Source organism: Pantherophis guttatus, chromosome 5, assembly GCF_059756535.1.
Source record: "Pantherophis guttatus breed Tessera chromosome 5, ASM5975653v1, whole genome shotgun sequence".
Classification (NCBI taxonomy): Eukaryota; Metazoa; Chordata; class Lepidosauria; order Squamata; family Colubridae; genus Pantherophis; species Pantherophis guttatus.
Window position 1 is genome coordinate 5,176,481 of NC_142067.1, and position 13,812 is coordinate 5,190,292.

At 43.9% G+C, this 13,812-nt stretch overlaps 1 protein-coding gene across 1 annotated transcript; it reads right to left on the minus strand.

Moving 5' to 3' along the window:
• Nucleotides 1-3,316: 3,316 nt before the first annotated feature.
• Nucleotides 3,317-13,244, minus strand: KCTD21 (potassium channel tetramerization domain containing 21). The gene is made up of 3 exons (XM_034408271.3): nucleotides 13,056-13,244; nucleotides 9,961-10,047; nucleotides 3,317-4,276 (listed from the first exon to the last, which is right to left on the minus strand). Exon 3 carries the CDS (start codon nucleotides 4,255-4,257, stop codon nucleotides 3,475-3,477), a length of 783 nt encoding a protein of 260 aa, XP_034264162.1. The 5' UTR covers nucleotides 4,258-4,276; nucleotides 9,961-10,047; nucleotides 13,056-13,244; the 3' UTR covers nucleotides 3,317-3,474.
• Nucleotides 13,245-13,812: the final 568 nt, after the last annotated feature.

The following is a 13,812-nucleotide window of genomic DNA, read 5'->3' on the forward strand; positions in this document are numbered from 1 at the left end:
GGTTTGGGGGATATTTTGCCTATAGGTCCCAAAACTGAAGAACGCAAAAAAGAACTTTTTTGCAGCTCATGTGGGAAGCTACCCGCTGAGGTATGAAGAGAGGTTGCGTTGATGGACAAAGGAAGCCAACATTTCGGCCTTCAAACAGATCGGCGAGAGTCCGATTTACTCTGGCCTTATATCTTAGTTCCTCCTGAAGGTGATAAGCAGCCATTTGTCTCTAAAATCAGGCAGATAATAGAAAAATATGCTGCTCTGTATTTATATAGGTAGTCCTCAACTTACGACCACAACTGAGCCCCAAATTTCTGATGTTAAGCGAGACAGGTGTTAAGGGAGTTTTGCCCCATTTTATGACCTTTCTTGCCACCGTTGTTAAGTGAATCGCTGCAGTTAAGTTAGCAACATGGTTGTTAAGTGAATCTGGCTTCCCCACTGGCTTTGCTTGTCAGACGGTCGCAAAAGGGGATCACATGACCCCGGGACACTGCAACCGTCATAAATGTGAGTCAGTTGTCAAGTGTCCGAAAGTAAATCACATGACCCTGGGGATCAGGCAACGGTCGTAAGCGTGAAAAACGGTCATAAGTCATTTTTTTTCAGTGCTGTTGTAACTTTGGACGGTCACTAAATGAAACAAATCGAGAACTACCTGTATTCTGTTATTGAGAAGGGATCAACCCCAGTGGTTATCATGCCCTGCTCAGTTCAAGTCATTTTTATTGGGGGGAAAAAAAAGATTTTTAATCTCTGAAAGAGTCCATTCTCTTAAGTTAAGGCTGTCCCCATCTCCCTTTCCAATGGGGAAACTGAGGCAACAAAGTTAAAAGAAGGCTGTTGTCATGAGAGAAATGAAAGTTTTTCAAAGTCTCTGGGTAAATTTTACACTTCTTCTGAGTAAAAACATTGCTATACAGGTAGTCCTCGACTTACAACCACAACGGAGCTCAAAATTTTGCTCAGCGAGACAGCTGTTAAGTGAGTTTTGTCCCATTTTATGGTCTTTCTTGCCACAATTGTTAAGCGAATCACTGCAGTTAAGTCAGCAGCATGGTTGTTAAGTGAATCTGGCTTCCCCATTGACTGCTGATCAGGTCACAAAATGGAATCCCATGACCCTGGGATGTGTTATAAATACCCTGCCAGCTGCCACGCGTAAAATTGGAAGTGTCTTGGCAACATTTCAACGAAGTCTCATTCGTCACCTTCAGGCTGATGTTTTCGGCTTCGTGATGACGAATGAGACGAATGAGAAAACTCGAATAACCAAAGACTTACATACAGACACCTGCGAAAACCTCAGAAAACAAATATATATCTTTGGTTATTCGGGTTTTCTCCCACGTAAAATTGGAAGTGTCTTGGCAACGTTTGACGAAGTCTCATTCGTCATCTTCAGGCTGGTGTTTTCGGCTTCGTGCTTCTAGGAGCAATGTGTGATCGCAGCTGTTTCTTCCTTTTAACTACAATGGGGGTGTGAACTGATTGGGTGGGAGCTTGGCTGTGTTCTGATTGGTTGACATCAGACCCATAACATCAGAACCAAAGACCTACATACAAATATCCGCGAAAACCTCAGAAAACATATATATAAAACATATATATAAAACTTACAACAGACAGTTTCATTCCAGCCTCAGACAAAACTTATCATTAGAAATACCATCAATTATTTCCTCTTCTTTCCTTGGTGTCTGAATCCCTGTTTTTCCTCACGGATGTGAAAAGTGGCGACATTTGGACCGTTGCCAATCAAGGGTATAAACTATTTGGAATTCAAAACAGGCTGTTCCAATCTTATCAGAAGTATTTCAAGTGGTCTCCAGCACCACCTATCATTGGAGCATTTAAAAAAAAAAACCTTAGCGTGGAATGACAATTGTGCCGTAACACGATTCCTTCACTTCAATAGCACTAGCACTAGCAATAGCAATAGCACTTAAGACTTCTATAACGCTTCACAGTGCTTTATCGCCACAGGGGGTATTCAGCCGGTTCGGAACGGTTCAAGCGAACCGGTAGTAGCGACCTGCCCACCTGCCCAGGCGCTATGCCGTCCTATTTAGGCGAGTTTTGAAGCCGCGCGCAGGTGTGCAAGTCGTGTGCGTGAACAAGTAAAGCATATGCACGGAAGGCGCATGCACGACCGAAGCGCTCATATTTGCGAACCGGTAGGGAAGGTAATTGAATACCATCTCTATCTCCCTCCGTTTACAGAGTCAGCCTCTTGCCCCCAACAATCTGGGTCCTCATTTTACCGACCTCAGAAGGATGGAAGGCTGAGTCAACTTTAAGCCAGTCGGGATCGAACTGTTGGCAGTCAGCAGAGTCAGCCTACAATAATGCATTCTATCCACTGTGCCACCAAGCTTCCTTCCTTCCTTTTCTTCCTTCCTTCCTTCCACCCTCCCTCCCTTTGCAATAGCACTTAGACTTATATACCGCTTCACAGTGCTTTTATAACTCTCTCTAAGTGGTTTACAGAGTCAGCCTCTTGCCCCCAACAATCTGGATCCTCATTTTACTGATCTTGGAAGGATGGAAGGCTGAGTCAACCTTGAGCCAGTCAGGATCGAACTGTTGGCAGTGAGCAGTAAGCTAGCCTGCAATACTGCATTCTAACCACTGTGCCACCATGGCTCCTTCCTTCTTCCCTCTCCATAGCACTTAGACTTATATACGGCTTCACAGTGCTTTTATAGCCCTCTCTAAGCGGTTTACAGAGTCAGCATTTGGCCCTCAACAATCTGGGTCTTCATTTGACCCACCTTGGAAAGGATAGAAGGCCGAGTCAACCTTGAGCTTGGTGAGATTCGAACTGCCAAATTGCAGTCAGCCGGCAGTCAGCAGAAGTAGCCTGCAGTACTGCATTCTAACCACTGCGCCACCACAGCTCATCATAAAGTATAAAAAATATCATAGAGATATTCCTTGACCTCCAACCGTTTGTTTAGTGACCGTTTGAAATTACAGGGGGTCCTCAATTTACGACCACAACTGATGTTGCCGAGTGAGAAATTTTTGGCTTTTCTCACCACTTCGGTTAAGTGCAGTTCTTAAATTAGTAACCCAGTGGTTCAACGAATCTGGTTTCCCGCCACTGATTTTGCTTGTCAGAAAGTCGCAAAAGGACTCTGTATCTTTGAAACGGTCACTAAATGAACTGCTGTTAAGCCGAGGACTACCTATACACGAACGGTTATAAATTGAGGACCACCTCCCAGTGGGTTTCCTAATGATTTTTCTTCAAGGTGTGAATGACGAATTTTTATGGAGCAAGACGCCTACGTTAATTCCCACATAAAAATCCATCACGTTTCTGTTTCTAGTTTTAGTAAATCTGGGTTAGTCTTTTTAGTAAAAAAAGAAGCTAGGCCTCCTCCAATTAGAACCATGGTTTGCGAAATCAGCTCCGGGTTGTAAGCTTGTGACACGACGCAACGTTGCATCGTTGATAGAAAACCGGTTCTAGGTCTATCTATAGCGAATCAGCCGAATAATCTTATTATTCATGAAATCTGTCGTGTGGGGGTGAGTGGAGTCCACGCAAAACCCATCGCTCATGGCGATTTTCAGTACTTCCTCCACAAAGACCTGGAAACTGTTAATTTGTTTCTTGGTGGGAAGGACCCACAATCTCTTTAGGTTCTGCCTTGTGTATTCTTCTTCGGGTAGACCTTCCACGCTAGCCACCCAATCCAAGGTGACGTGGTAGGGATCTTCTAAATAAGTAGTGATGGAGGCCAGGTTGCCGTTGAAACAGTAGTAAAGTTTGGAGCCCAGGAGTTTGAGGAACAAGCTGGAAGTGCTGAAGATGTGGGCGCTGAACACTTCCATGTTAGAAGAAGACAAGCTGTAGATCTGAGGAGCTTCCCGGACGGTGAAATGAACCGTTTGTGTCCTCTGATCCAATGTGATGTTGAGCATCGCGTTCTTCTCGGCTTTAGAGAGCTCCACTTCCTTCTCCAGTAGAGCCTCGATGAGTGGTTGGACCTGGTAAAAATCCGCTTCTCGCCGAAGCAGGCCCATTTCTTGGAAGTCCTCGGGAAGGTCCAGGTGAGAAGTTCTCAAGAAGTTGAGGATGTAGCGGAAAACTTTGCCGTCTCGGTCAATGAAGCAGTGGCCTTGGCTGTCTCTTTTGGTGGGCATCTTCCCACTGAACATGGCGCCCAGCATGGAGTCCGGAAAGCTAGTCAAAGTGGAGAGGGAGGTCGTGTATAACTTCCCGCCAACGTTCAGCGTTATGGGTTCCGACATGGTTGGAAATGCAGCAGATCTGGGAGAAGGGAAGGGAAGGGAAGGGAAGGGAAGGGAAGGAAAGGAAAGGAAAGGAAAGGAAAGGAAAGGAAAGGAAAGGAAAGGAAAGGAAAGGAAAGGAAAGGAAAGGAAAGGAAAGGAAAGCAAGCAAGAAAAAGAAAAAGGAAGGAAGGCAAGCAAGAAAAAGAAAAAGAAAGAAGAAAAGAAAGAAGGAAGGAAGGAAAGAAAGAAGAAGAGAGGGAGGGAAGGAAGGAAAGCAAGCAAGCAAGCAAGAAAAAGGAAAAAGGAAGGAAGAAAGGAAGGAAGAAAGGAAGAAAGGAAGAAAAAGGAAAAAGGAAGGAAGAAAGGAAGAAAGAAAGGAAGAAAGAAGAGAGAGGGAAGGAGGCAAGGAAGGAAGGAAAGAAAGAAAGAAGGAGAGAGGGAGGGAAGGAAGGAAAGCAATCAAGCAAGAAAAAGAAAAAGGAAAAAGGAAGGAAGGAAGGAAGGAAGGAAGGAAGGAAGGAAGGAAGGAAGGAAGGAAGGAAGGGAGAGGGAAGGCGGGAAGGCAGGCAAGGAAGGAAGGAAGGAAGAAAGAGAGAGAGAGAAAGAAAGAAAAAAGAAAAGAAAAGAAAAGAAAAGAAAAGAAAAAGACCAAATATTAATTTAACTTTTCAAAAAGTTAAACTTTTCTTTTCCTTTCCTTCAAAGGAAGAGAAAAACCCTGAATGCATTCCTGGTAGTCCTTGACTTACAACAACATTGGGACCGGAGTTTCTGTTGTTAAGCGAGGTGGTTGTTAATTGAGTCACACCCAATTTGGACATGCCCCACAATGACACGTTCAAAATTCAGGGGCCTGGCAACATTCCAGAGTCACAAAATTTCTATCTGGGGACCCTTCCAGGTGGCTCCCCATAGCAAAGTCAATGGGGGGAGCCACACTCATTTAACAACCGTGTTCCTAACTTAACAACGGCAACGATTCACTTAACAACTGTGGCAAGGAAGGTGGTAAACTCGACCAAACTCACTTAGCAACAACTTTGCCTAGCAATAGAAATTCTTCTCCCAATAATTATTATAAGTCGCCGACTACTTGTAATTAAATATGTCCATGAATTGCCACTTTGCAAATTCAACGCAGTTGTGCTGATACTCAAGACTCTTATACAGGTAGATCCTCAACTTACGACCACAGTTGAGCCCAAAATTTATGTTGCTAAGTGAGAAATTTGTGAAGTGAGTCTTGCCTCAATTTACGACCTTTCCGGCTGCATTCATTAAGTGAATCACTGCAGTTCTTACATTAGAAACACGGGTTGTTAAGTGAATCTACTTTCCTCTTTGACTTTGCTTGTCAGAAGGTCGCACATGACCCCAGGAACACGGCAACCGTCATAAATGTGAATCGGTTGTCAAGCATCCGAAATTTAAATCATGTGATGCTCCAGTGGTCGTAAGTGTGGAAAAACGGTCATAAGTCACTTTTTTTTTCCAGTGCCATTGCAACTCTGAATGGCCACCATGTGAATTGTCGTAAATCAAGGACTACCTGTAGTTATATATTAATCCAATCATTAAAACCTGCCGGAGATGCCCTGTCACAAAACACACAACCTTTGCATTAATTTTTTTATGGGGAAAGCTTTTTTCCCCTGCAACTGTCCCAGTTGTGTGATTGCTCCTGGTTATCTTACGGCTGGCGACAAGCTGCGTGTGTTTCCGGCGGCAGTTCAAAATATTCTTTTCACGGAGGCTTTTAACTGAATTTTGGCCGCTGCTATTTTTGCCGTCCTGCTTTTAAGAGGCTGCCAGTCGATGGAATCCTGCTCTGTACCCTTGAACTGGGGTCATTGTATTCATAATAAAAAAAGTGGCTTAATAATATTACGGTATATGGCTGTGATGGTGAACCTATGGCACGCGGAGCCATATCAGTGGGCATGCGAGCATTGCCCTAGCTCAGCTCCAGTGCGCATGCGTGCGCCGACCAGCTGATTTTCGGGCCTTCCGGGCCCACCGGAAGTCTCAGGAAACAGGCTGTTTCTGGCCTCCGGAGGGCCTCTTTGGAGAAGGCCCATTTTTCACTCTCCCCAGATTCCAGAGACTTTCTAGGAAAGGCCTTCTAGCTACCCCCCCCGGAGGCCCTCTGGAGGGCGGAAATGGCCCGTTTCCCGACTTCCGGTCCCACCCCCCAAGAAAGCCTCTGGAGCCTGGGGAGGGCAAAAAACGGGCCTACCGGGCCCATCATGCCAGGGTGCCAAAAGTGGGGGGACTGTGAGGGAGTCGCACGGGCTTCCGCGGGGCACATTAAATTATGGTTGTGGGCATGTGCGTGCACGACCCCCCCGCACTCCCCCCACTTTTGGCACGCGACGGCAAAAAGGTTAGCCATCACTGGTATATGGAAATAGATGAACATCCATCTGTTCCAGGGGTGAAATTCAGCTGGTTCCTATCAGATTGCAAGATACGATAGGGCCGACTGCGCGAAACCTCACCAGTGGCTCCGCCCACCCGCGTGCGCAGAAGCGCCGCCCGCGAGCGAAGCAAGCGCACATGTGCGCTCACAGTTCCAAATCGGTAGCAAAGGTAAGTGAAACCCACTACTGAACCCCCCTCACCCATGCGGACGTCATGACGTCCCTTTTTTGCGATGATTTGCAGCCTCTGCGCATGCCGGCGTGCACATTTGCGAACTGGTAAGGAAGGTAAGTGAATTTTACCCCTGATCTGTTCCCGAATTTTGGATCTGGGCTGACATCCTCTGCTCTTGAAGCGTGATCTTCCTTAAATAACTTTTCTTCCTTCCTACTTTTTTTTTTAAAAGGGTTTTTTTTTTTCCTACCCTGACTGTCTTTAATCTGGGGTTAAAAATTTATCAGCGTAAACATCAGACGCTTCAAAAAACAGCTAAAAGCCAAAGTCTTCTTTGCTTTTTAAAAAAAAAAACAAATAATGCAGGAAAAACGAGTCTAAAAATAAGTTTGCGTGCCTCTCGAACACAGCTGGCAATTAAACTAGAGGAAGAGAGATGTTCTGTATACTGCCCGAGGAGGAGATAGGACCTGTATATACCATTGTGCCACCATGGCTCAAAATTTATGTTGCTTTTTCTTGCGTTTTTCTTGCCACGTTGGTTAAGTTTAACCCCTGCCGTTGTTAAATTAGTCACACGGTTGTTAAGTGAAACCTGGTTCCCCATTGAAATTTGTTAGACGGTCGCCGAAGGGGAATCGCGTGACCCCGAGACACTACAATCGTCATAAATACGAGTCAGTTGTCAAGCATCAAGAACGTAAATCACCTGACCATGGGGGGGAATGCTGCAACGGTCATAAGTGTGAAAAGTGGTCGTAAATCCACTTTTTTTGGTGCTTTCATAACATCAAACTGTCACTAAATGAACTGTCGTAAGTCGAGGACTACCTGTAATGTAGAGGGGCCCACTGCCCCTCTTAGCGCATTGCCTCTGAAAGCTTGTGCGTTTGTGTTTGTAGAAGAAGTTAAGATTTGAATTTCAATCCTAGCCTGCATCTTACACGCTGCAGATGTGGGATTTCTTAATTAACTGTATTTCTAGTCCCTGCAATATAATTAAGTGGCCTATTAATAGCCGTGTCCTCGAATCACCTCTGAGCTAAGCTTATCGATTCAATATTGTTTGCAGAGAAGTTATTTAGTTAACAAAAGGCTCCGGGAACAGGGAAAAAAAATTTAGATTAAACTACTGATAGGAAATGTGACCCTCCAGAATGCAGCTAAATTACCACATCGTTTATTCTTGGCTGCAGGTGGTCCTCGACTTACAACAATTCATTTAGTGACCGTTCAAAGTTACGTCATTGAAAAAAAAAGTGACTTACAGCCGTTTTTCACACTTGCGACCGCTGCAGCATCCCCATGGACACTGCAACCGTCATAAATCTGAGTCAGCTGTCAAGCATCTGAATATACATCGTGTGCATTGTGGTCCGCCAGCAGCCTGCGGAGCTGGCAGTGGAGTCGGACAGTGAGGAGGCTGAGGAAGAACATGGGCCAGTCCTGGAGGCTGGGGAAGGCCTGGACGAGGGCTCTGCGTCGGAGGCAGAGATGGGGCCAGGGCCATCGGGGAGTGATGCGCGGACTCCGGAGCCTCCAGACGCTGACAGTAGAGAGGCAGAGGAACAGGAGGAGCCTGATCCTAGTGAACGTATGAGAAGAGCTGCCAGAAGGCAGGAGCAGCTAAAGCAGAGAGGACGACTCAGGAGTAAGGCCAAGAGATGATTGGCTCCTCCCATAAGGCTTAAAAGACCAGCAACGGCTCTTGGCCTCTTTGCCGGAAAACAACATTGAGAGAATTGCTACTTGTTTCACTGTATTCCTTTCTTGTCGGCGTCTTCTGCTTCTGAACTTTTGCCAAGAAAAGCCTTTGGCAGCTTGCCTAATTATCCCAAGGTCGGCGATAAACTGAGGAATGGTGTTTTGAAGAATTTGCTTTAATTTAGTTTGGACTACGCTGAGAATGAGTTAATTCTCAGCTGTTCTAATAAAATCTGTTTGTTTAGAACTGATTGCGTCTGATAATACCTACTTGTTTTCGATCTGTTTGTATTTAATACTAACTACTTGGGCCTGGGTCACAACAGAGCGACCCTGGGGATGCTACAATGGTCGCAAGTGTGAAAAATGGTCGTAAGTCGCTTTTTTTCCAGCAACATAATTTCGAATGGTCACTAAACGAACGGTTGTAAGTTGAACACTACCCGTAGCCAGATTCTGAAATACAGAAAAGGCGATTTGACTGAACACAGAGGGAAGAGAACAAGTATTTCTATCAAGATGAGAAAAATCCAGCCACTTTAAAACAGCTGTCAGTCAAAACGGCTGATACCCTTTAACCTTTTCTATGGGTGGCTGAATAATTTAAAGCTCTGAAAAAATCAGTACGAACTTCGGCACACTCACACGCTCACACGATGAAGGAAGAAAAGTGAGTTTTGTTTCAAGTAACCTTATGCATTTGGCATTCTCCAGCAGGCAAAAGTACTTTGGGACTTAAGAATTTAAACACATACCTGCCACATAACACCTCAGACTGATAAGAAAAACAAAAGAAAAAAGTTTGGCTAGTGGACGTGGTAGCAGAATAGAAGAGAAAGAACTGGGGGAAAAGAAAAATCACAGAATTTAAAGACGGCAGATACAGATGATCCTCGATTTACGGCCACGATGGAGGCCAACATTTCTGTCGCTAAGCGAGACAGTTCTTAAGCGAGTTTTGCTCCATTGGACATCTTTTCTTGCCGCAGCTCTTAAGTGAATCCCTGCTGCTGTTAATTAATAACATGCTTGTTAAATGAATCTGGTTTCTCCACTGAGTTGAACAGAACAGAACAGAGTTGCAAGGGAACTTGGAGGTCATCTAGTCCAACCCCCTGCTCAGGCAGGAAACCTTTTACCATTTTTAGACCAATGGTTGTCCAATCCCTTCTTAAAAACCTCCAGTGTTGGAGCATTCACAACTTCTGGAGGCAAGTCGTTCCACTGTTTAATTTCTACTCAGGTCTAGCTTGATTCTCTCCTTGATTAATTTCCATTCATTGCTTCTTCTCGTCCTTCCTTCACGTGCTTTGGAGAATAGGTTGACTAAACTAAATTCAAATTAAATTCTTAAGTCCCGCCATAATAAACCTGCTCAGCTCTTCATGGGTTTTATGGCATGGAGCGGCCCACCAGTCTTACCAGACGGTCTTCTTTCAAAGGATCAGAGTTTCTAGAAAATTTGTCCCCAACTTGTTAAATTGGGCCATCGTCTGGATTCCCAAGAACCTGCGAAAGTGGGGAGAAAACAGCCAGTATTGTCTAAAAACAGGATTATTACAACTAAGGCATGACCAGTGCTATCTGGAAGACTGCGAATTGTGTAATATTTATTGAGTGCCAGGTAAGGTAAATGATGTTTCCTTCCAACCTTTGTTCCCAAACTTTTAAACTTCGACTCCCAGAATTCCTTGGGCATTGCAGAGGATTCTGGATGTTGAATTCCACCCATCTGGGTTTTCCAGTTAAACAAACAACACCTTAACCTTAGTGACCTTAAGCTGTGTGGACTTCAACTCCCAGAATTCCACACGGCTTAAAATTGCCAGGGTTGAGAAAACTCAGCCTTAGACAAATATTTGCCCATAAAAATAAAGGAAAAGAAAGAAAGATCAGGAATTGAAACAGAATTATCTGCACAGTGCAGCTAAAGTGAATGGGGGGAGCGATAGATAGATAGATAGATAGATAGATAGATAGATAGATAGATAGATAGATAGATATAGATAGATGATAGACAGATAGATGATCTATCATAGCTAGATGATAGAGATGATACAGATAGATGATAGATGATAGACAGAGATTAGATTAAAATAGCTAGATGATAGAGATGATAGACAGATGATAGATAGATAGAGATGATAGACAGAGATTAGATTAAAATAGCTAGATGATAGAGATGATAGACAGATGATAGATAGATAGATAGATAGAGATGATAGACAGACAGTTTAGATTAAGATAGCTAGATGATAGAGATGAAGACAGATGATAGACAGATAGATATAGATAGATGATAGACAGTCAGACAGACGGAGATTAGATTAAGATAGCTAGATGATAGAGATGATAGACAGATGATAGATAGATAGATATAGATAGATAGATGATAGACAGACAGATTAGCTAGATAGCTAGATGATAGAGATGATAGACAGATGATAGATATAGAAAGAAAGAAAAAATAACTTCATAGTGACTTTGAATGTACACTAATCAACACATATTAAAGTGAAATTTCATTGCATACAGCTCTCAGAGGGACCCCACCTCCGATTACATAAGCATGACAAAATAAATAAATACAAAATCATGCATACAAACACATATATCATATGACACAGAGAAACAACATGGTCTCTTAGCGTGGACTTTGGGGTCCCCTTGGTGTAGAAAAGTAACACAATAAGCAACCTAAAACTTGTGCTCAGAAGCTTAATATATAAAATGATTCTGCGTATGGAATTCTTCCCTGAATAATGATGGATGAGTTTAATTTCAGGATAATTGACATACTCTTTATAGATAGTCCTCGACTTATGACTTCCCCCACTGACTTTGCTTGTCGGAAGATGGCTAGGAAGGTCACAAACAGCGATCGTGTGACTCCAAAATGCTGTAACCATCATCTAAGTTGCCAAGCGCCCTAATTTTGGTCACGGGGGGATGCTCTACCGTCATAAGTGTGAGAAAAGTGTAAGTCACTTTTTTCAGTGCTGGTGGTGTAACTTCGAACAGTTGATGAATCAACAGTTGTAAGTTGAGGACTGCCTGTGCTTTTCTTTCAAAGCAGATACAGGTAGATCCTCGATTTACGACAGTAATTGAGCCCAGAATTTATGTTGCTAAGCGAGACATTTGGTAAGTGAATTTCTCGCCACAGCTGTTCAATGAATCACTGCAATTAAGTGAGGCACATGGTGGTTAAGTGAATTGGGCTTCCCTGTTGACTTGACTTATCAGAAGGTCGCAAAAAGGGGATACTGTGACCCCGGGACACTGCATTCGTCATAAATACGAGTCAGTTGCCGAGCGTCTGAATTTTGATCATGTGACCGTGGGGAATGCTACAACGGTTGTGTGAAAAACGGTCCCAAGTCCCTTTTTTCAGTGCCCTGGTAACTTTGAACGGTCACTAAACGAAAGGCTGTAAGTCAAGGACTACCTCTGTCTGTCTGTGTGTCTGTCTGGTCTATCATCTATCTATCTATCTGTCTACCTATCTCTATCTATCTATCTATCTATCTATCTATCTATCTTTCTATCTCTCTATCTCTCTAACTCTCTCTCTCTATATCTATCTATCTCTATCTATCTCTCCTTCTCCCTCTCTCTTTCTCTATATCTATCTATCTCTTTCTCTCTCTCTCTTTATATATATATATATATCTTTCTCTCTCTCTCTTTCTCTATATCTATTTATCTATCTGTCTCTCTCTCTCTCTTTATATATATATATGTATCTCTCTCTCTTTCTCTTTCTCTATATCTATCTATTTATCTAACTGTCTCTATCTATCTATCTCTATCTTTCTCTCTCTCTCTCCTCTCTCTTTCTCTATATCTATCTATTTATCTATCTATCTAACTGTCTCTATCTATCTATCTATCTTTCTTTCTCTCTATATATATATATATCTCCCCTCTCTCTCTTTCTCTATATCTATCTATTTATCTAACTGTCTCTATCTATCTCTATCTCTATCTATCTCTATCTATCTCTATCTCTATCTCTATCTCTCTTTCTCTCTCTCTCTCTCTCTCTCTCTCTCTCCCCATCCCTCCCTCCCTCCCTCCCTCCCTCTATCTATCCATGCCTTGAAAGTGGGCAGGAATTACAGCAGGTCCTTGCAGGGAAGTTCCTTAACTTCTTCCTTTTAATTTCTCCAAATAATCTGCCTTTATTTACCCACCAGAGGGGGGAAAAAAAGCACGCTGCTACTAAGGGCAATGGGCAGGGCACAGGGAGTGGATGATGGGCACTGTTACCCCAGGGATTTGGAGCATGGCATCTGTTGTTTAGCCTTTGCCTCCTTTGCGTGTTTTTTTTTTTTTTATTCCTGCCTTGCATTCCCACCCCTCACCCCCCACCCCCAAACTTTTGATGGCAGGAAAACTCCCAGGAAAAAAGGCAGAGGAGGAGACCCCAAAAAGCCCTCCTGCCAGGGCCCACCGGGTGCTGAGCCAGCCTCCCATTCATTCCCCCCTCCACCGGCTCCGGGGCCAACGCCTACCTCTTCTCCCCCGTCTGTCCATCCGCCGTCACGCCGGCGCAAGGAGGAAAGCCACCGCCGTGGGAAAAAGGGGAAGGCGGGGGGGAAGAACGCTTTGGAAAGAAGAGCCGGAGGAGAGAGAGAGAGAGGCGGGGGGAGGAGGAGGAGGAGGAGGGAAGAGCCGGCCCGGCGCAAGGCTTCTTGGGAAATGGAGTTCTCCGGCAACTTCGCCGGCCAGCCCAAATCTAGGGGGGACTGGGGAGGGGTGGGGGAGAGCGAGCGAGCGATTGGCTGGTGTTTTAAAGGGGACGCGAGCCTGGAATTGGGATACGGGAAGGAAGGAGGGAGGGAGGGGGAGGGAGAGAAAGAGAGAACGAGAGAGAAAGAGAGAGAGATGGATGGGTAAATTGGTGAAAGGATAGATTTTGAGAAAGGGGGAAAAAAAAGAGGATAGGTAGGTAATAAAGTCACTTTTTGTGAGATGGGCTGCTACGTAAATTAGATAGATAGATAGATAGATAGATAGATAGATAGATAGATAGATGATAGATAGATAGATAGATAGATAGGCAGGCAGACAGAAAGACAGAATGATAGATAGACAGATAAAATGATAGATAGATAGATGGATAGATAAATAGATAGAATGATATATATAATGATAGAGATAGAATGATAGATAGACAGATAAAATGATAGATAGAATGATAGGTAGATAAATAGATGGATAGAATGATAGAATAATATATAGAATGACAGAGATAGAATGATAGAGATA

Bases quoted from the DNA above. Each gene is read 5' to 3' on its own strand.
- KCTD21 (XM_034408271.3), bottom strand. From the start codon at position 4,257: ATGTCGGAACCCATAACGCTGAACGTTGGCGGGAAGTTATACACGACC.